At 39.3% G+C, this 24,389-nt stretch overlaps 1 protein-coding gene across 1 annotated transcript in view; it reads right to left on the bottom strand.

The window, feature by feature from the left end:
* Positions 1–8,923, bottom strand: part of CPNE8 (copine 8) — a 227,106-nt gene extending 218,183 nt beyond the window's left edge. Inside the window, exon 1 of the mRNA XM_049625275.1 lies at positions 8,526–8,923. Coding sequence (XP_049481232.1) covers positions 8,526–8,662 — 137 coding nt within the window. The 5' untranslated portion in view covers positions 8,663–8,923. The remainder of the gene's footprint in view (positions 1–8,525) is intronic.
* Positions 8,924–24,389: the final 15,466 nt, after the last annotated feature.

The following is a 24,389-nucleotide window of genomic DNA, read 5'->3' on the forward strand; positions in this document are numbered from 1 at the left end:
CTATAATTGTGTCTCTCAGCTTTGTCCTTTCTCTTTAGTTCCCAACACATCAATACCGATAGCAAAGAATCCCACCCTTAAAGCCTAAAACGAGTAACTTATGGAAGAATGCCAGAGTATGTCTAGTGGACAGAAGCATGCACCTAAGAACCAGACATATATGGACTGGGAACTCAACCTCACCACCTCCTTGATGTGCGACTTAGGCCAAATTATTTAAACCTTCTTTGAACCTCAATCTCCTCACCTATAAAATAGGACATAAATCTCCTGTTTTATAGAAATTGTGAGGACTGAGTGAATCAGTATATGTTAAGTGTTTTCTACATTGTCTCGCATACATTTTGACTTAAAATATATAGCATGTTTCTTGACTTCATTACTTTAGCTTATAATTGAAAAGTTGTACGGTCTAACAGATAGAAATGCTTCCCAGGGACTATCAATGATACTTTGCTTCTTCGGTGTTTCACAAAGTTAACTGATAATTCCCTCAGTGCTTGGAGTTTTATTCTTTATAGACTAAAATTGACAAAAGGTCTCATAATCCGAACAAGAATACGCAAGAACTAATGTCTCTGGCTGAAGAGGCTATAAACATTGATGGTTGTAATACATTTGAAAACACTAAGGTATTGTAAGTCAGGCCGTGAACATTGGCCCTTGGGACAAGGCACCTTTTAAATATATCTCACTTTATTATTGGCAATAAAAACCTTCTCCGCCATCAGCCTGAATTATCATCTAGTTGGATCCGTTTTATCACATGTAAGACACGAAAGAGTTGTCTAAATGTCAGCCCACTGATTTTGTGGGTGGGATACAAGAATATGCTTTCCTTCTAAAACTTTGTTGTTAAACACTACTTCCAATCTGTCAAATCCCATTGGGGCCACGTGTCTCACTGTGTGTGTTGTCGTGTGGTGTTGGGAGCCATGGGGTAGAATCTGTAGGAACTTCCTATGCATTTCCAAATCCACACTCTAGTGACCACTTTTACTCTGTACCTCCCCCACACTGCATTTCACGTTTCTATGACTTCCCGTACTGATTATAAATTTGTCCAAAACACAGGTGCCCTCTCTTCTGTGTTGCTTGTATGCCACCTAGTAACGTATTCATAAAAAACTTAGCTAAGACTAATAACTACTAAGTGCATTTCTTGTGACAGGCACATTCCTGGGCACTTTGTAGACTTTATTTCATTTACCTCTCCAAGAAGACTATAAATCTAGTTTTTAAATCATTTCTGTATTACTGATTAGGAAATTAAATTCTGGAAGTTGAAATAAGATACCCAAAATAACGTTCCAAAAAGGGATAAAACTGGGATTTAAAGACATCTGTCTGGCTCCTAATTCCACTTTCTTGCTGCTATACTCTGCTGCCCCAAATTCTCATTAATCTTTAAATGCAACTTTCTCATGGGAATAAAAGTATTTAGAAAGGTGCAGCCAGTAGTTTAGACTTGACTCTGCTTACTTAAAGAGGAATAGGGGGGAATAATGAAAATCAGCTATTAAAATCCCCTTGAGAAGATAGCTTACTAATAACTTCAGTCCTAGAAAACTATCCTCAGGAGAAAAAAAAAAACATAACTGCTGTCAAGTGTTCGTGAATAAGAATACTCATTAGCGTTATTGTGAATAGTAACTTTTTGAAATAAATTTTGGAAAATAAGAGAGAAGTCAAATAAATAGTGTGTGCATAAAATAGGCTAGAGACACAGAGGGTTATTTTTTCAAAAACGAATGACAGCAATATATACATGATATAATACAAAAAATACAGAAGATAAATTATGTAGAATATAGTATGATCCCATTATATAATGTGAGCATATACACACACACACACACACACACACACACACTCAAGGGAAAGAGAGGGACTGTAAGTATGGCGTTATAAATGGGAAAGAAGTGAACTAAATGTTCATAGTTTGGGGCGCCTGGGTGGCTCAGTTGGTTAAGCGTCTGACTTCAGCTCAGGTCATGATCTCACGGTTTGCGAGTTCTAGCCCCGTTTTGGGCTCTATGGTGACAGCTCAGAGCCTGAAGCCTGCTTCAGATTTTGGGTCTCCCTCTCTCTCTGCCCCTCCCCCACTCATTCTCTCTCTCTCCCTCTCTCTCTCTCTCTCTCTCTTTCAAAAATAAAACATTAAAACAATTTTAACATTCATAGTTGGATGGAATATGAGCGATTTTTATTTTGTATGGATATCCATTTGTAATTCTGAGTACTTAACTAGTATGAAAAGCAGTATTTTAACGCACATAGATGCAACAACTTATTTAACCCTCAAAACAAATACAAGTCACAGGGGCTATTATTCTCCCCACTTTACGGATGAGGAAATTAAGGAACAGAGTCATTAAGTAACTTTCCAACGTTTCACAGCCAGTAGTGGTAGAACTGGTCTAGTTCCACACCCATGCTCTTCAAGGCTAAGTAAAACTGGCTCTAATAAGCAAATGTTATTATTATAAAACAGGCTAACAACTGCATAAAACCCCTTTGAGAGGGATTGTTTTTCTTCCCTGCCTTGAGTGAAACAAGTAGGGAGGCTTCTGCCTGTTCTGCCACAAAAATGTATGTAAAAGAGCACAGACGTTTACACCCTTTTCCTTGGGGCCCTGCATTGTGAATTGCATCCAGACTCACATTCTCCACATCCCAGGGCTGTTTTAGAACATCGCAGGCCCCAAATATTAAAAAATACAAAGGGCAGACCAAAACATTGGTGGAACAACCACATGAGTAAGGCTTTTGTCTGCTAAGATATACCTGGACACCTTGCACATTGAGACTTTAAGATCACAGTACAAATGCCCCAGTACAAATATTCCTGAAACTCTGGGGCTAAGCCAAACCCAAACAGGGCTGAAAAAAGCATCGTGGGGTCACTACAATTTTGAACCACAGGACTTCAGGAACTACAGAGCCAGAAGAATAGGATGCTATGCCCATACCACACTTGGCCCTAGGTTTACCTGTTATTAACAGCATTAACAGGCATTCTACTTCCCCTAGCATATAGTAACATTATCAGTTAACAATTAACTTCAAACTTCTTGTCTTTTTTAAAAAGGGTAGAATATGTCTAAAAGATAAACCAACAGGGACTGGGGTATAAACCCCAATTGCTGTGTTTGAACTCTTTCCTCTTTTGCCATAGATAATAAGAACAGCGAATGCACCTACTTCAACCAAACTGGGCCAATCCCCGCTGGACCAAGCAGATTTTCTCTCTTGCAATACGAATTTGCTTTCCCAGGTGGTCTGGAACTGGAACTGTAACATGTAAACTTGCAAAGTATATGCTACCAGTGGATGGAGAAACAGAAAAACAAAGTCTTCAAAGTAAGAGAATAAGGAAGAAGCGGAAAGAAACACATGAAAAAGTGAAGAAAGCAAAAAGCATACAGAATTTCAATTATCTTCTTGTTTCATTCACAATACACTTGCAAACTGTCACAGCCTCTCATGGACTCTGAAACCACACGGCCCCACTTATTCTAAGCAGAGAAGCAAGACCACAAAAGTGCTGAACCGGACACTGTCATTTCTAATGTGTCATTTCTAATAGTGACAGTCCAACAGCAACAAACTTTTTCCTTTGTATAATCTTTTACAAAAGGCCTCTGAACAGTGAGGTGTATGTAAGTAACACATGTTTAACAATGGGCTCTCCAAAAAAAACAAAAAACAAAAAACAAAAAACTAGATGCATAAATGTGTGTATGCATGTGTGTATTTATATAATTTGTTATAAACTTACCAACATATAGTATGTGTAGCTGAGCACACAACTTCTAAACAATAACAATAATAATAATAATAATAATAATAATATTTTTACTTAAATTCCATAAGGCCAATTGATTCCCACAGAAGGTCTTAAGTACAGACAACAACAAAATCATAAATCAAGCCCTGATCTTGACTTTCAGTATTTGCCAGTTTCCATGGTGTAAATATCCGCCATGGCCAACTTCAGTCTACCAATAGGATGTCACTGTACAGGACTGAAGAGATGAGCAGTAGCACAAGATTGCATAATATTTTCACCACGCGGATTAAAAAGAGCATAGATGTCATGAAAGAGTAGAGAAAACAGTGAACTGTAGTAAAACAATTAGGAAGTGACAACTTTTGACTATGCCTTTATTTTAACATACAATGCATTAATTTTAGGTTTATATCATTTAATTTTTAATAACCACTATATTTAACAACTGGTGGACAAATTCCTGTCCCAATCCCATTTAAGTCTGGTCCAGCACACCCCTGAAAAGTTATCTCCTCGCACCTGTGTAGGGCAGGGATTGCTAATCCGTATAAAATGACTACAGTCACAGTCATTTCCTCATCAAACAGGTAAACATTTTAATGTGTATCATCAGCACATGGTAAACTTGTTAAAAGCCCAGATTCCTGGGCCCTAGTCCCAGAGATTTTGATTCAGTAGATCTGGTGTGGGTACCTAGAAATCTGTATTTTAACAGGCACGCAGCCCTCTCCATGCCAGCTGATTTATTCAGAGAATGACAGCATCCAGCATTGATGGACTACATATTCTGTGCCAGACTCAGGATACATGGATTATTCAAGAAACAAAACTTGTCCTCAAGGTGAATGCAGAGACCAAGAATTAACAACATAACTATGATACTAGTACATACCAGCTGCTTTGGGAAAACAGCAAAACCCAGTTGGGGAGAGGAGTCGTGAGAGAGATGTTTGACCTGAGTCTTGAAGAAAAGAGCACAAGCTAATCAAAAAGACAAGGGGGAAGAAGAGAGGAAGGGCTATTCAAGGCAGAGAGAGTGGCATTCAGCATAGCCCCATAGGCAAAGAGGAAGTCAGTTCACTGGCAAAACGGCACGTGCTATGGGACTGTACCACTTATTCGTGTATTGCAGCCACATTTATCTGTCACCAGTTCTAGCATATGGTAAACACATACTGGTTGGACTATATTCAGTCACAGTGTTCATGTGAGAAGTGGTGGTAGATTAGGCAAAAGAGTCATGGCCAGGTCAGATAGGACCTCACGGAATATCTAGCACAAAGTAGGGGCTCACATTTTGTATCCTTCCCTCAACCTGAGTAGTTAAAATTGGTTGTATCACCATTATAAAATTATTGCTGTGAAAGAATTTACATGTGATGGCTAACCCACAAAGTCTAGAAATACAGAATGTTCTCCCTGTTTTTTTTTCATTGATAAGCTAACTTCTCAGAGAAAATGACCAAAATTATGTGTTGGAAACAGTTCACTAAACCAAAGGCCCAGGGAAACAGGTGATTACTGCATATTATTTTTCCCACTGGTTTTTACCTCATTCTAATTAATCCGTTTTCAGAATACAATGGGAATGTTGTAAATGTTATTTTATGTGTGTAAGGTTGTATCATTTCAGCTATAGACATTTTAATTAGGTAACCCAATTAACTTAAAAAAATCTATGAATTAACATAATGAGAAAAATGAATGCTGGCAGAACTAAACAGTGGATAGAAGGGAAGTCATAGGGTAGGAGCTTGTCTCTACATAAACACAGCTAGAAAAAAGCACTCATCACGTTACACACCAAGTTTGTAGCCATCCCAAAACCTCCACGCTATACTACTGTCCCTTCTGTAATGCAAGCCTTGCCCATTCTTCTCGTCTCCCCTCAAGCCCCATCTTCTCTTTGTAATATGTTCCAAGCACTCCACTCCACTACGGTCTCTTCCCTCTCTGTGCACGAACCACATCTTTGGATTTAGTCCGACGTCATCACATATTACGTAATACTTCTCTCCCAACCAGACTTTACATTTTCAGAGAACTTCGCTTACATTTCTCCTGGAGCAGAGCATAATTCTCGACATACAAAAGACATTAAACAGTTGGTGAGGGAATAGACTAATTGATTTCCGTGAATTATATTTAGCTTCAAGCTTCAATTGTTAATTTTCTCACCTCCCCCAAAATGAAGATGAAAATGTCATAAAGATTTTTTTAAAGGCCTTCGACTGGGGACAATGAAAGGAGGTTATTAAAAAGGATTCTATTCCTGAGTTGCTTTCGGAGTGTCAGCAAATCATCAGAGGTCTCTAACATAGAAAGCAAGGGAATTCCCTACTCTGCTCGTCCAGAGTAAGACTGAGAGACCTCCAGTTGAGCCTTGTTGCTAAGTGAAATTCCCCCCACACATCCTAGAATATACGCTCTTTATACTTTCATCAAAGAAGAAAGAGAAAGAGAGAGCAGGTATCCCAAGACTGCCTCTATCCCTGTCTTCTTTACTAATTGACTGCAGAACAAAAGAGGAATATTTACAGAATTCCATACTGAAACATATAGAAAACATTTACTCAGTAAATACTATTTCCAATTTCAAAATAGTTAATGTTGTTTTAACACTTCCTTTTGTGTCACAAATTGTGTGAGCACTTTTCAGACATCATGTTACGAAGCTCTGATAACATTCTATATAAGATAAATACCACAATTATCCTCATTTTAGAGATGAAGGAGCTCAGATTAAGAACTCCAAAGGAACATGACTGAGACACAAAGCCAGAATCCGTAACCAGGTCTCTTATGCCAAAGCCCGGAGGACACCATCTATGTTTACAAGATTCAATTCTCAACAATGTAAGTACTATAAGTACTTGGGTTCTATTTCAGGACTTTTTTTTTTCTTTTGAAAACTTAAAAACAAAAAACAAGACACCAAATCAATGATACGGAAAAAAGGCTGGAACAAGGATGTCCAGGGTCTGAGGTATCAAGCTTAAACAAACTGGGTTAAAGCCAATTAATTACAAGATTCCAGGCACACCCAACACACACACACACAAAAAGAGTGGTTAAATGTGGATCCCACTGGTAGAAAGACCAGTGAAGGTACAATTTCCCCATCAGTCCTAAAGAGCTTTTGGGAAACTCAGATTTAATTTATAACATTTTTATATTCATGCCAGATACAGGCCACATGTCATTCAGGCTTTGCAGGATGTTCAGCAGAGAAGAACTCTAGAAAACACACTTATTGTAGGACTTTTGGCTATGTATGATGTGTATATACTAATGACTTCCCTCGAGCATCCAATGCCAGCTTCAGGGAAAAGAAAAAGGCCTAGAAATTAATGCCTGAAAAGTGTTTTCCATATAGTTTCACCTGTTCAGTTGACAGGAAGAAATCTCAGGCAACCCTTAAAGCAATAAACATAATAAGGCAAGAGCCCCACCTTAGCTATCACTATCAGCATTAGTATCTCCACAGTTGTGAGGTCAGCCTTAAGAGGAAGCAAGCAATCATGGGATACAGTTTCAGGGATAGCCGAAAGCCTCGCCCCTAATTAACACCTCAATTAAGGTTGCAGGTGCTTGAATTTCCACAAAAAAGAAAATCCATCCCTTGGGCTTTAGACTTAGTCCTGTGAAAATGCAAAATAAAGTACGACTGGGGTGACAGCATTTTAAGTTTCCGGGTTTATTTACATCCAAGATTCCCCTTGTTTGTTACATTCTCTCACCGCAAGTTTTGCTAAGGAAAAGAATTGGAGGGGGGCGGGGAATTTGAAGCACTGAAAACAATCCTGAGGCCAAAGTGGGCAAAAGGGAAGAGAGTTTTCCACTGAGAGAGACCCAAGTATGCAAACAAGAAAGTGGGCTCCAGAGTCAATATTATGCAAATTCTCCCTCTCCTGGTGCCGTTATCAATTTAGTATACAGTCCGCCTATCTCCTTCTCAAAATCTTCTGCGAAACAGCAATTATGCTGCTTTGTTTACAGGAAAACTGACCCGAGCAACGTCAGGCAAAGGAGTTGAAATTTACAGTCCTTGGGCAGAGTGTCAGTTGTTACAAGCACTCAAAACTGTGTCTACTTGCAGGCAGAAAGTCGTGGCTTCCCAGATTTCAGGTACGGCACAGATTCGTCTGCAAACAGGGCTGGAGCCCAAATCTCTACCTAACAGGCACGAGGCAAGAAGCCCGGAAGGGTGGGGGGAAGCAAGCTGGATGGCTCCAGGAAGTGGGTGGGGAGGCAGCTGCCGGGTTTGGTGCCAACTGTGGCACTAGCAGGTTCGCACACGCCTAGCGGAGGGAGTCCCGGGCCACCGCGCGCAGCGGTCGCAAGCGCTTTTGGCAATGCTGTCCCCCTTCGACTCCCGTCATCACCCAACCCAACAGCTCGGGTCTGGGACGTAAAAAGGGCTTGCAAAGTGGGCGGCGGCCGGCGTTCCCGCCGCTGAGTCACAGCCCAGCCAACTTTTACTTTTACAGCATTTCCCAGAAAGAAAACGAAAAGTCTCAGTTCCGTAGCCCACCACTCGCTTCTCGTTCCCGCTCTCCGCCCCGTGTCACTGGAGCCGGGGGTGACTCGGACCCACAGCTGGGGTGCTTCCCACTCGTCGCGCAACTTCTCACCCCAGCAAAGCCTCGGGGTGCCCCGAGCGCTTCGCAAGCGCTACCCACCCGGCAAACGGGAGAGCAGGTGGAGGGAGGGGAAGGGCTAGCCTCCTCACCTGCAGGACACCGACACCTCCACCCGCGTGGCCGGGATGGCCGCGCTCAGCTGGTTCAAGTCCCCGATGCCCGCAGTGCTGGTGTAGCGGCTGTCCATCTTGGGTGGAGGCGCCGCGGACTTGTCCGGCGCCCACATGCAGAGCTCGGGCAGACTGAGGGCTCCGAGCCCAGCTCCCGACAGCCGGGGATGGGGGTTGAGGGTGGAGGCAGAGGAAGGAGGGCGGAGGCAGCTCGCGGGAAGGGGGAGGGAAGGGGAGGCGGACCCGCGCAGAGCCGCGAGGGAACCGCGAGCCAGTTCTGACCCAGGCCGAGGCTGCCGGGGAAGTGGCGCACGGGGCTCCGGGCTTCCCTGCCCCCTCCTTGCAGGCAGCAGCCCCAGCAAGGGACACTCCGTGATCCTTTCCACGCTCTGGGTGTCAGGCTCTGAGCAGCCAGCGGGCCACCCGGCGAGGGGGGGGGGGTGGGCAAGAGACCCAGACCTCAACCGTCTAGGAGTGCAAGCCCCGGCCGGCTGGGCGTGCGGCTGGGGTTGGTTGTCTCCGCCTCTACACACCCACTCCCGCCTCCTGGGCCGCGACTCCCTCCTCCTGTCAATCAGGTGTGGACGGGAATGTCACGCAGTTCGCCTGCCTGAGCTGGAAGCTGGAGGTGTGGGCGCCTCTGCCTGCTCCTAACCCCCCCCCCCCACCGTAGGTCCACCCCTCCCCACCCCGCGCTGGTCCTCACCGCACCCTCAAAACCCATGGAGGTCCTTGCCCTCGGGCCGAAGAGCCGGTCCGAGCTTCTGAACTGCCCACCCTCGGCCCCTTGAGGGTTGAGGACAATGGGGCAGAAGGACGATCTCCAACGTTCTGTACGCGTTGCTAAAGTGACATATCAATATCTGGGACAAGGCGGGAACAGGGTGGACTCTAATGTGGGGAGAAAAACTATTTGGGATTTAAGGGGGCCATCTGGTTTCCCTCTTCCCTCAATTCCTCGGAACATGGGGGTCTAATAGGGACAGTCCTTATAGCCAGGGCCCTGCTGCGGCCCCTCGTTCCCAAATGCATGAAAAGTTCTGCCCTGAAACCTGGAGGTCACTACTATCTAATGCAACTCCCTCACCCCGACTCCCACCCAGTAAGACCCTAATGACACTGGACGGACGCTAGCACAGAGGAGCCGGAGTGAGCGCCGCATTTGGGAAACTGGATTCTGGGGCAGCCGTGCTGGTGCCAGAATGCCGAAGCGGACAAAGCCTGCGGAGGTACCCGAGGCTCCCCTCCATTGCCATGACCTCATTGGCTGCACCTTCCCTCCGGCCTCACCCGTGCGCCTACGGGTCCCCGAGCGCTCGCCACCAGGGGGCGACGGAGAGCTGGACGCGGCTTTAGGTAAAGAAGCTGGGAGCGTCGGCTGGTTGGCCGCCTTCTCAACGCGCCAAGCACGGAGTTTCCAGCTGGCAGGACTAACTCAGAAAGGAACTGTTTTCATGGTTCAGAACCAGCCATACGTTGTAACATTTTAATCCACTTGGAGCCACCTGCCCGGAGAATCTGTACAGTTGCCCGTGAGGATGTGTAGGTGTAGTCTTGCCTCTCTCCCCCCTGTCAAGATCCTTCCTGCACTTCAGTCTTGTTTCCTTTCCTCATCTCCCAGCCCACCCCTTTTCATCCCTTAAATCCAGAGGTTCTCTGATTCTCTTTTCCCATCACAGATTAACCTGTGGTTTATTACTATTTTGGAAATGTCCTAAAACTCCAGACATTTCTCTTATGCTGCCCAAAATTAATTTGGAGGACGAGACCTAGGTGAATTTTTTTAAGGTAACCAGACTTATCTCACAGAAGCCAACAGAAGAAATAAAAGTTTAGAACTTTAAAATAGTACCCAGCCCGTAGGTCCTTTACTTCTTAATTTTTCCCACTTTATTGACCTATAATTGATATATAATAAATTTCACATATTTAAAGTGTACCATTTAATAAATTTCAATACATATATACTCCTGTAAATCCATCACCACAATCAAAATAACAAGCCATTCCATCACCCCAAAAGTTTTCTCATGTCTCCTTTGTAATCAGTCCCTCCTTTCACCACTAAAAACAACCCTCCCGACAACCACTGGTCTTCTTTATATCACTATGGATGTTTGCATTTCTATAATTATATATATATATATATATATATATATATATATAATTGTATACGTATATATATGTATTGTATGTATATGTATATGTATTGTATATGTATATATAATTGTATATATGTACAATTGTAATTGTATATGTATAATTATATATATATACAATTGTATATACAATTGTATATAATTGTATATGGAGATATATATATCCATATATATATGGAATCATATAACCTGTACTCTTTTTTGTGTGACTTTTTCCATTAAGCAAAATTCTTTTGAGATTTATCCACCTTGTTGAGTGCATCAATAGAGCATTTCTTTTTTATTGTCCACTAGTATTTCACAGTATAGATGTGCCACAAATTGTTTACCCATTCACATGTTAGTGGACATTTTAGTTTTTTCCAGGTTTGGGCTATAACAAACAAAACCGCCATGAACATTTATGTATAAGTCTTTATGTGGGCATATGCTTTCATTAGTTTTGAGGAAAAAAAACTTAGAAGTGAAATACCTGGGTCATAAGGAATGTGAATGTTTAACTTTTTAAGAAACTACTAAACTGTTTTCCAAAATAGTTTTACTATTTTCCTTTCCCACAACATTATATGAGTGGATAACATTATTAGTCTTCTGATCCATGAACATTATATGAGTTCCAGTTGCTTCATAACCTTATCAATACATATTATTGTTATTCTCTTAAATTTTAGTCAATCCAATAGGTGTCTTAGAGTGGGTTAATGACTACTGATGTTGTAATTATGGACCTCGTTGTGGAGTAATCACTAGTGATGAGAATATTTTTCTGTGCTTATTTGCTCTCTGTATATCTTTTTTGGTAAAGTGTCTATTCAAATCTTTCGCAATTTTTTTTTTTTATTTATTAGAAAAAGAGAGAGAAAGAGAAAGAGAATACACGCATGCGAGTACACGGGGGAGAGGCAGAGAGACAGGGAGAGAGAGATCCCAAGCAGGCTCCACACTGTAAGCTCAGAGCCTCCTGATGTGGGGCTCAAACTAAGGATCCCTTAGATCTTGACCTGAGTCAAAATCAAGAATCAGTCGCTTAACGGCTGAACAACCCAGGCACCCCTGCTCATTTTTATTGCATTATTAGTTGTATTATTCCTGAGTTTTGAGAGTTCTTTATATATTTTCTATACAATTTACAAAATAACTTCTGCCAGTCTGTGGCTTGTATTTTTTTTTTTAATTTTTAATGTTTATTTGTATTTGAGAGAGAGAGAACACACACCTATGAGCAGGGGAGGGGCAGACAGAGACACAGAATGCAAGGCAGGCTCCAGGCTCCGAGCTGTCAGCACAGAGCCCCACACAGGGCTCAAACCCACATACTGTGAGATCATGACCCGAGCCAAAGTCAGATGCTCAACCCACTGAGTCACCCAGGCCCCCGGCCTGTATTTTCATTTTAACGGTCTGTCAAAGAGCAGAAGTTCCTAATGTTGATGAATCCAGTTATTCAACTTTATTCTAATACTGATTATAATGTTGGTGTCGAATTAAAGAAATCTTTACCTAATCTAAGGCAAAAATTATCTTCTATGTTTTCTTCTAGAAATTTTGTATTTTCAGGCTTTCCATTTAGACCCATGATTAATTTGAGTTTTTTAAATCGAAGTTCTCTTTTTTGCACATCAACATCAAATTTTTCTAGCACCATCATTAAAAAGATCAACCTTTCTCCATTGACTCATCTTTGTACTTTTGTCAAAAATCAATTCTCCATGAGTCCGTTTTTTAGTCTATCCTATTCCATTGATCTGTTTGTTTTTCTTTAAACAAATACCACAGTCTTAATTACTGCAGCTTTGCTAATAACTCTTGAAAGCAGGTAGTGATCATTTTAAAAATTCTTTTGTCGGGGCACCTGGGTGGCTCAGTGGGTTGGGCATCCAACTTCGGCTCAGGTCATGATCTCCCAGTTCGTGGGTTTGAGCCCCGCATCAGGCTCTGTGCTGACAGCTCAGAGCCTGGAGCCTGCTTTGGATTCTGTGTCTCCCTCTCTCTCTCTGCCCCTTCCCTGCTTGCTCTCTCTCTCTCTCTCTCAAAAATAAATAACCATTAAAAAAATTTAAAAAATAATAATAAAAATTCTTTTGTCATTTTGGATTCTTTGAATTTCCATGTAAATTTTAGAATCAGCCTAGTAATGTCTACCAAAAAGAATTTTTATCAAGATTTTGATTGCAATTCCATTGATTCTATAGACCACTTAAAGAAGAGTGGATAACATTAGTCTCCTGATCCATGACCATTATATATCTTCCATTTATTTAGGTCTTCTTTAATGTCTATCAGCAATGGACTGGTACCCTTAAAGGAGAAACATTTGGAGACAGCCACATAGGGGAGAAAGCCATGTGAAGACAGAGACAGAGATTGGAATTATACTGCACAAACCAAGGAATGCCAAGGATTGTTGGTAACTACCAGAAGCTAGAAAAGTCAGGGAGGCAATCTTACCTAGAGCCTTTGGGGACAGCATGGCCCTCCCAGCACCTTGTATCCAAAAACCATGAGAGAATACATTTCTGTTGTTTTAAGCCAACCATTTTGTGGTAATTTGTTACAGCAGTCCTAAGAAAACTAATGCATGATATTAACACTAATTATTTCCGTTTTTCTGATTTTTTTCAAGTTTGGTACTTTAAATCCATCATATTGAGGTAAGCTTTAAATGATAAAACGTTTCAAGTATATTCAAAGTCTTTGTTAATATGGTCAACACGGTACATAAAGAACTACAGTTTTTAAAAATAATTGTAATAACCTAATAAATATCGTGAATTATGGCATGTTTATTTCCTTTAACTTTTATTTTTGAGAAATTTTAATATAAATTTTATATTTATTGACATGTATTTAAATAATATGAATGATTTTAGAATTGCTAAAAGTCAAAGGTAAATTTCATTTACTAAAACTGTTAAGGAGCCATTATTCACCAAGTCAGGGATTCAGAAAATATTAGTTGAATGTTTACTATGTGCTAGGCACTGAGCTAGATCTTAAAGGTAAAGCTCCTTCTGCCAAGGAGATGCATGATGACTGTATAGATATAAAAAGATAAAAATAAAAGTAATAAAAAATAACAATAATAAATCAAAATAAATTTTAAAAAATGTAAGGGCGCCTGGGTAGCTCAGTTGGTTAAGTGTCTGACTCTTGGTCTTAGTTCAGGTCTTGATCTCAGGGTCATGAGATCAAGCCCCACAATGGGCTCAACGCTGGGCATTAAGCCTGCTTTTAAAAAATAAATAAATCAGCTAGCCTAAAAGAGCATATCCTCATAATAATAGGACAAAGTGCATTTACCTCATCTAGCAAGTGGTGTTTTGGTGCAGAAGTCCAAAACAAACTAGACTGAGCAGTTCTTCAGACTATAGCTATAGCAATAGAAAATTTGCTCTACTGGACCCAACAACTATTCCACACCAGGATAAGTCAGAAATAACAGCATTACCATATTTTCATCTTCAAAATGTCCTTGGTAGGGGCACCTGGGTGGCTCAGTAGGTTGAGCTTCCAACTCTTGATTTCAGCTCAGGTCATTATTCCAGGGGTGTGGGATTGAGTCCCCCATCAGGCTCCACGGTAAGTGTGGAGCTTGCTTAAGATTCTCCTCTCTCTGCTCTCTCTCTCTGCCCCTCTCCCTGCTTATGCTCTTTCTCTCTTGCTCTCTAAAAATTAAAATAATAATAATAATAATGCCCTTGGGAAATTGAAGAAAATAGCTATGTCATTACTTAACCTATGAGGATATGCAGATAGCTGTATAATCACTGGGACACATGACCTGCTCTGTGACAATACAGCTTATCAAATAAACATATAAGAGCAAAGAATTGACTGTTTAATTACGGAAAAATGGCAGCTCAAGGAAGACTTTATGATGAGTGGCCAAAATATGTTCTCTGAATATCTACCTTTTCTGTGACCTGCTAACCATTTGAAGATGATTTACTCAAACTGGTCAAATCTGCAGATAACTCAATCATTCCAGACATTAAAACAATATTACCAACTTTAACTTGAAGTTACCTTGTGACTAAAAACGATCAATTATCTCACCAATTTTATAAACACCACCCTTTTACTGGTTAAAGCACTTAGAAAAATATCACTTTTAAAATCTTACAAATAATAGAAAATTAAGATAGGTCTTGAGTAAGTATCCAGGAACATTAAACCCAATATTTCAATTAAGTAATGCCTTTATAAAGGATCTTGGATAATTATTTAGGTAAACCTATTCTCAAACAAGATTTTCCCCCTGTGTTTGATAAATAAATTTTACACTCGAGAGAACACTTAGAATATAGGATGCTTTCAATTCAGAATTTTACACTTAATATTCAAACATATGGAAGAACATACTTCAAATTGTGTGTTGAAAGTCTCATGTTGGTTTGGATAGAATCTGGTTTTCTATTATCACACAGTCATTTGACTCATCCACTGCCTGTTCCATAAAGAGATGCCCTAAACTTGGGGTGAGGGAGGGGTGTGTCAAGAAAGTGATCAAACGACTGAATCTTCTATTTTTTAAATGATAGCATTTCAGTTATTTATTGCCGTGTAACAAGCCAATCCCAAACTCAACCACTCAAAACAACAGTGCTTGTATTAATTTTCATGATTCTGTGGGTCAGAAATTAGCATAGGCCTCCACCAGGCAATTCTGCTCCATGTAGTTATCAGTTTGAGTCATGCACATAGACTGCATTTAGCTAGAGGCTGGCTGGGCTGCAAAATACAAGAAGCCTTCATTTCCACGTCTGGCAGCTCAGTGCCCTTCCTCCACGTGGCTGCTCCGTGGTTTCTCCTCATTCAGTCTAGTCTAGCCCCAACTGCACAGCATGGTGACTGGCTTTCCTACAGCCAAAGTGGAAGCTGCCAGAGCCTAAAAGGCTAGGCCTGGAACAGGCGCAGTATTGCTTCCACTGATTTCTATTTGTCAAAGCAAGTCATGAGGCCAGCCCAGATTCAAAGGGACCAGAGGAGGTGGCTGAGTGACATAAAAGGTGGAGCAGCACGCACAAATTGGAAGAGAAGGAACTGACAGCCGTCATCTTTGGGGACTACCCACTAAAAACAGTCAATTTGGGTAAGGCTTAAATAATCGTATATCTCTTATTTAAAAAAAACAACAACACTGATCTTTTTCACTCCTTTAAATTCGTTTTGTTTGAAAAAAAAATGTATATAAGGAACCAGAAACCTCATAGCATACATTGTAATGAGTAGGATCACAGTAGTAAGCAAGTGTTTGTCTTCAAGAATGCTTTTGCCAGGGTGCCTGGGTGACTCCATTGGTTAAGCTTCAGACTTCGGCTCAGTTCATGATCTCATGGTTCCTGAGTTTAAGCCCTACATCTGGCTCTCTGCTTTCGGCACAAAGCTCCCTTCAGATCCTCTGTCCCCCTCTCTTTTTGCCCCTCCCCCACTCTCTCAAAAGAAGAAGGAAAGAAGAAAGAAAGAAAGAAAGAAAGAAAGAAAGAAAGAAAGAAAGAAAAAGAAAAGAAATAAGGCCTTTGCTAACTACATATTCAACAGTAGAGGAAGAAATATAGAAAATATGAAGAATATGTTTCCTACTTTCAAGCATCTTTGTTTAATATGAGATTAGCATCAACTCATCACATTAATAAAAAGTAAGAATGAGCAAGAAATAAGCCATGACTTGTCATGAGGTTATGTAGTATAGACTGGAATGACTGATGCTCAAGGACATAAATTTTTTAAAGTTTACTTATTTATTTTGACACAAAGAAAGAGCAGGGAGGGGCAGAAAAAGAGGGAGAGAGAGAGAATCCCAAGCAGCCTATGAGCTGATAGTGCAGATGCAGGGCTTGATCTCATGAACCAAACTGTGAGATCAAGACCTGAGCTGAAATCTTGAGTTGGATCCTTAACCGACTGAGCCACCCAGGCTCCACTCAAGGGAGGACACATTAATGAGAAAGAATAAGCATTAAAACTTTCCTGGAAAAATGGGTCTTAAATAGGTAAAATAAGAAGATAGAGCAATATAGGTGAGGGTGAGCAACTCTAGAAGTAAAAATAAATATTTCATATGTTTGTACAGTAGTGAGAAGACCCAACACACCAGAGAAGAAGCATGCCAAGTTTAGATAGAATGACGTTATCTTAAAAGACCTTGTAATTAGAGAGAAGATATGTAAAAAGAGAAGAAGCTAAAATTATCCAATCCTGCCTTGTCCAATAGGGTAGCCTCAAGTCACAAGTAGCTACTGAAATTTAAGTTAGTTAATATTAAATAAAATTTAAAATGCAGTTACTCAGTTGCATTTCAAAAGCTCAGTGGCCACATATAGGTAGTGGCTACCCTATTGGATAGTGCAAATTTTAGGACCTATCGTTCACACTATAGAGATCTATTGGACAGTGCTGACAACCTTTTCTACTTCCTAGTATTTCTGAAGTCTATTCAACTTTCACTTTCCCTCTGCCATTATCATTAGTTCCGTTTACGATACTTTCTCACCTGGGATAATGCAACGCTCTCCTACCTCGTCTCCCTGTTTCCTGTCATGCCTTATTCTACAGCTAAAATGCACTTTATAAAACTTTTTAATCTGGCCTTGTAAAATTCCTCCTGAAACCACCCATACCATTCTCTTTGCCTGGAATTTTCCTCCATGCCTGTTTCCTTAGTTCACGCTTAGTCTTGAGGTCCCAAGTTAGATGTCACCTCTTCAACCAGGCCTTCTCAAATACCTCTGAGCCTCAGTATTCTTATCTTTAAAATGATACTTTCATCTATGATCCATAGTTGGTGAAAATTAAAGATTATGTAATAAATGAAACTACTAATAATGCTTATGGTGATGATGACAATTTGGTGATGATGGTTTAAGCTCTCTATTTCTATTTTCTCATGTAAGCTACCCAGAGTAGTAATTTAAAATTACTTACATGACTTGTACGACTAACGGAGATCCACATTCACTATATTCAGGCACATGGTCTTTCCTGAACCATTCTAACCCTCTGTGTTTCTCTCCTTCTCAAAGTTTTTATTATATGTACACATATATCTTCTTAACTTCATCTTTACTTGGTCAAACTACTATTCATCCCTCATGATCTATCTAAAATGTCACTTCCTCCTGGAAGTATCCAGCAAATATCTTTGTGTTGCTTTTAAGTAACTATTCTAACAGAACAATTTACTTTATGCATAGAGAAAGATGAAATTCTAAGATTGCTGCTTTATCTAATAGGGAAAATGGCACTTTTCATTTCTTCTAGACTTACAGATGTTCATTTGAATATGATTATACAATGATAACCAGTTAACATTAAGAACTCTCATAGAATAAACCTTACACTCCTTGAAATACAAATGTGCTTAAAAGGAGTCTGTAATTAGAATTTTATAAGGACATATTTTCAGTTACTGAATGAAGAACAGGTCTTATTTTTTATAAATGTTTTCAGCCTCCAAATTTAAAGTTTCTTCCAAGAAGCTTTTCAGTAAATCTGCTAATTCAGAGAGTTTGATTTTTCAAGGCTGCCAGAAGAAATCCATTTGTAAGAGTGAATCAGAAAGGGCAGCCCTAAAAGTTTTTGAAACTTATCAAAAGAATATAGAAAAGGAAACCTTCTTACAAAAGGACTATAATACCTGAAATATTTTGCTCCTATAGGAGCTTTCCCAAATAGGCTAGGTCACAGCACCTTTTACCTTTAGCTATCACAATTAGAATAATTATTGTGTGACAACTTGCTCAATACCTATTCCTCCTGCTAGACTTTGAGCTTCAAGAGCATAAGTACCCATCTATCTTCTCCACTGATGATCTCCTGCACCCAGCATGCAGACTGATGTGAGGCAGTTCCCATGTAGCCATGACTATTGAAAAGTGGGTAAATTTGTTTTGATTTGTCAAGTTCAGGTGAGAGCTGGGCTCTCAGGTGTGATGACCAACAGGCATTTGGGGCTAAATTGAGGGGACAGGATTATCAGGTTGGAATCAATAGCTTAGAATTAGCAGTTGAAGCCAAGCATTTGGGTATACACTCCAGGGAAAAAGGAAAGAGGAATAACAATAAGAATCACATCTCTGCCCCTCCCCCACTTGTTCTCTGTCTCTTTCTCTCTCTCTCAAAAATAAATAAGCATTAAAAAAATAAAAAGAATCACATCTGATTAGTATCAGTCCTGAATAAAGGTGCACCAAAAAAAAAAAAGTCCTACTAAAGAAACTGGTGGGGAAGAACCACTTGGACAAGTAGGGAAGAAGGGGAAGAAAACCCCCAGGATCAAGACATTAAGGACAAGGAAAAAGCGGTTTTGAAAGAGAAAGAGGCCAATGGGATCATTATAGCAGATGTTGTAGAGGCCACATTATTGCGTTCTTCTGTGGTCTTTGTGGGTTGCCTCACTCTCTTTTTTGGAGAGTTAGCAACATTACAGAAACCCATACAGATTTTCAGTTTTCATTCCAGGTCTTTCAGATTCTTCTGCTGAAATGCCCCTGGCAGGTCACTCCTAGCCCCACTTTACTACCTTGAACTTGAAGCCCACCCTACTCCAGAAGTCATGAGTACAGAAAACAGGTCTCCAGACAGCAAGCACATTGCTGAAGACCTCACACAGGAATGAGCCCCACTGGCATCTTATGGCCATGTTGTGTGAGGAACTAATGCCTAATTTTCAAACCTGATTTAGATCGCTCCTTGAGCAGGGCAAATAGGCATTAATTAGTATGTGGTCAGAGTCTACTCTGGTTTCTTTCCTGCTTGGACAATTAAAATGTGCTACCATGCAAAAGAATAAAACTTTTGTTGGAAACTAGAGAGACACACAGAGAAAAGAATGTAAATCTTGAGTATTTAATAACTTGCTGAAATTAACATTCTTCTAGGATAACCTGGCCTTTTAGTATATTTGAAAGTAACTATTTGAATGTGAAAATACTAAAATTTTGCAGGACCTTTCTCTAACTGTCCAAGAGATTTGGGCAGAATTTCATCACCCATGAAACTTTTCCATAGCTATGATAATTGCTGTTAAATTTACCATGATTTGTCACAGTAGATGGAGTATTTTCTATTCATGCTCAAATAATTAAACCTTTGTTTCCCGAAAGAGTCCCTTAGAATGTTGTTGGGTTTACAGAAATAAATAGGGTCTTGGGGATGGGGGACGAGGCAGGGGAAATGTTTTTGGGTTTTTGTTGTTGTTGTTGTTGTTGTTTTGGTTTTCAGATGTTGAGGAAAGTTTTCCCAGTCACCAAGACTAATAACCTTAGAAGAAAGGACTTCAGTTATTTATCCTAACAGAATCTGTGGAGGTTTAATATCTGCTTTAATAAAAGGCCAATTTATGGCATTCATTAAGCTCTTCTTAAGTTTAAATTCATCCACCAAGGGCTATCCAAGTCACAATTATCTTTAAGTTTCAATATCATAAATCTTCCTATTTTTGCCTGTTGGTGTTAAGGGACCAAACCCCCACAGATGATACTTTTGCCAAATAGCACTGATTTTGCCAAAGAAAGCCACTATAGGAAATTCTTCTGTTGAAGACAGAATGTTTTATTGACTGAAGCCAAATTTTTGTATTATATGGTCTTGTTTTGCAAATATACACAGTAAGAGAAAATAAAACATTTAGTCTATTTAAGTCAAAGCAGTTTCTTTACATGGCCTCACCATGTCATTGGACTTTTCAAATGCTTATCTAAGTCAGGGTGTGTGATTAAAAATTATCCTGGTGAATTAGGAGACTGAAAGTCCCACATTTGACTCTGCAATAGTTTTCTGATGAAGTAGTATGAGACTTCCTTTAAAAACATTGTTTTAGTGTGTTAAAAATTCATTTTGTTTTACAAACTCACTGTTCATGTACTACCATCTCAAAGGTATTTTTTAAAGCAATCAAATAGAATTCAACACTTTAATTTTCTAAAACAAGAAGAAAAATGACAAACAATCCAATGGAAAATATTGAACCAAGGAAATAGTTCACAGAAATGAGATGCAAATAGCTCTAAAATATATGATATGGGGTGCCTGGCTGGCTCAGTTGGTAAAGCACATGACTCTTAACCATGGGGTCGTGAATTTGAGCCCCTATTGGGTATAAACATTACTTAAAAAAATAAATACAATATATTAAATGATGTTCAATCTCACTTATAATTTCAAAAAGCAATTTAACAGTAGATGAGTTAAATGAGTAGATGAGATTTTCCCAGTAGACTGTTGAGTATTTACTCATACTTTGCTGCTAGAAGTATAAAATGACATACATTTATAAAGAACAACCTGGTAATATTTATCAAAGTTATAGACAGTTCCACTGGATATCCATTTGAAAAAAAAATGAAGTCTAATCCATATCTTATACTATATACAAAAATTTACCCCAAATGTGTCATAAACCTTAATGTAAAACCTAAAATTATAAAACTTATAGAAGAAAATATAGGAGAAACATTTTATGACCTTGGTTTAGGCAAAGATTTCATGCATATGAAACCAAAAGCATGATCCAGAAAAGAACACATTGATACACTGGACCAGGAAATTATATCCTCCAAGGCTCAGATATAATAATGACTATTCTGTGACCTTGTCACTCAATTAAAGGAAGACAGCTTTTACTCCCAAAACTTTATTACGATGCACACTTTTAGCTAAAACGTTTCATTCTGTAAATATTTAGTAAATATTTCTTAGATCTTTGGTAAAATCTTAAACCAATTTAATCATACCAACTATTCCTCATTTTTCACTCATAACTGACATCCTTTCCAACTCTGCTGACCACAAACCACAAAAGCAAGTTGCTTGGGGGTGTGTGCTGTCTAACTTTCCTTCTAGCCGTTCCTTTCTTTCTGCCTCCTTCTGTTTGATTTTCATAAATTATTAGTGCTACACTATGCCACAGGAATTTTAGTGGCCTGTATTTTGGGTGTAGTAGCAGCTGTCTACAGTGTAGAGAGTAATAACACTATGATTCCTATTCATTCCATCTGGTATTTCTAGGGTTCAAAGTCGATGTATCTCTATTATGAGCTTTTAAAATTAGTACAAGTAGTCTGAGTGACTCAGTCGGTTATGCGACACTTGATTTCGGCTCAGGTCATGATCTCATGGTTCATGAGTTTGAGCCCTATGTCAGGCTCTGCTCTGACAGCTGATAGCTGTCTCCGTCTCTCTGCCCCTCCCCCACTCATTCTCTCTGTCTCTCAAAAATAAATAGACTTTAAAATTAATACAAGCTTGGGGCGCCTGGGTGGATCAGTTGGTTGAGCATCCGACTTCAGCTTAGGTCATGATCTCACACTTCGTGAGTTGGAGCTCCATGTCCGGCTCTGTGCTGACAGCTCAGAGCCTGGAGCCTGCTTCAGATTCTGTGTGTCCCTTTCTCTCTGCCCCTCCCCTGCTCATGTTCTGTCTCTCTCTGTCTCAAAAATAAATAAAAACATTAAAAAATTTTTTTAAATAATAAAAATAAAGTAAAATTAGTACAAGTAAATTCACACTTATCCCAATAATGTCAACAGTCATACAACAAATATCAACATTTAATTTGTGTATTAGTTGACTGCATGTATACTTTGGAATGACATACCTTTAACAAGAGCCTTGAAAAACATTTTCCATTAAATCTTAGGTTTCCTTTTTTATGTAGTAGCGGTGGTTGATGTATTTATTTTAAGAAGCATTTGCAATGTAACTCATTGTATGAGTTGGGCAGTTAATTCTCATTACTAAGACTGACAACTACATTGGGTTTACAAAATAAAAAAGAAAAACATTCTGGGATGTTTTCCTGCTTCAAAAAGTACTAACATTGAAAGAATTGCAGATTGGAAAGACACGATTTTCTTATTCTTTTCAAGAGACTTAATCCTGTTATGTTGTTTTTATGCCGGCTATTGCCCCAAATAGCAGGATATGATGTAATCTCAACAGTGTGAATGTTAGATGTTTCTTCAGTGTGAATCCCTTTTCACAAATCTGCTTTTTTCACTCAAGTTGTAGCTCTATGACTCTAGCATTTACAAGTAAATGCTGAAATTTCCAATGCTTATTTTACAACTATGTAAAAGATCCACACAAATAGATTTACTTAAAGAAGCAAACAACTCTATGTAGTCCAATACATATAGTCAAACCAGTGGGGGAAAATATTACACAGTCTGAAAGTTCAAATTTAGTCCTCTTTCTCTTCATTGAAATTGATCTCCACACTGCCCTCCATGACTGCAAAAACAAAATACTTCATCCAAAGCAAAATGGCCCACAAAAAAATTATTAAGCTAGCTTCCAAGAGACTGTGCCTGTCTATCAGAGCACTCCTGGGCAATGAAAGCCCAAGTTAAAGCATATTAAATAATGTTAATAATTAACATAATTTAATCCTCACCAAAACCTTGTGAAGTGAGTATTATATAAAATAGGTATAACTTATTCCTTTAAAAAGTAAGAAAGTTCTGAGTTAAGGAGTCAGAGTGACTTATCTAGATCACATGGCAGATGGATTCAGATAACTCCAAATGTTGGAGTCTTCTCACTACAGCACATTATCTTTCCTTCCTTTGTAGTTAATCTGTTCCTCCTCTGAACTCCCACCACATTTATTATTGCTCACAATCATTTAACTCTGCTGATATTACATGTTTTGTGCGCCATGTTCTATTTCCCATTCTATTAATTTCCATTCTTGTTATGCTCTTATATGTCTTTTGCCTTTACTCTGTTTACATTTTTCTTACTTGTTAAGTTTAATTCTTAGTTTATTATTTATTATTTTGGTATTATAATAAATTACGTAAAGCTATAAATTTCCCTCTAGTACCACTTTAGCTGCATCTCACAAGAATTGATATACAGTACTTTGTTGTTCAAAACTAAATGTTTAATAAATTTCATTTTACATCTATAAAGAGTTGATTATGAGCCTGTCTTTTTTTTCTCCAAAGACATTTTATTTAACATTTTTATTATTAATTAATACTTTCATTGTAATGTTAGCAGATAACACAGAATATGTGATAACAGTTTAGGATTTCTGAAGACTTCTTTTATGGCCTTGTACGTGCTCACTTCAAGAAGTTATCTATAAATCTTTGAGCATCACCATAAGAGGCCTTGATAGGCTACTTAGTCTGTACTCCACCTCAGACCATTATGGCTAAATAGATGCGTCTTCTTCCAAGGATCATTTCTATAACTCAGTTGAAAATTCCACTATAGTGTATCTGCTTTGATGGAAAGGGAGATTCAACAAATAGGAAAAACACAACATCAAAGCTAGGGCTTAGGTTTTTTCAAAGCGCATGGCAGTTCAAATATGTAACTGTTCAAGTATGTAACAAAAAATAATAAATGTTTCCTTATTGCTTCATAAATTAAACCAACAGGCACTGAAAGTCTCATTTGAAGGTTTATGCTACCATAACGCCTCTTTTTAGAACTCTAAGCAAAACAAAAATGAGAGCAAGGGTAAACAATGACCACTCCCAACAGGTTTTACTTAAAAAAATATATCTCTGCTCTTGACTGACTCATGCTTGTCACATAACGGGAGTAGGCACAGTTCAAACTATCTGACCAGCAGGTGGCACATGCCTACCTTCATGTAAGCACGAATAATCAGTAACCACAATATCTGCCAGGGCCTTCTTTTCCTGCTGTTGTGTACAGCTGTGACTGG

This window comes from Panthera uncia, chromosome B4 (genome assembly GCF_023721935.1).
Source record: "Panthera uncia isolate 11264 chromosome B4, Puncia_PCG_1.0, whole genome shotgun sequence".
Classification (NCBI taxonomy): domain Eukaryota; kingdom Metazoa; phylum Chordata; class Mammalia; order Carnivora; family Felidae; genus Panthera; species Panthera uncia.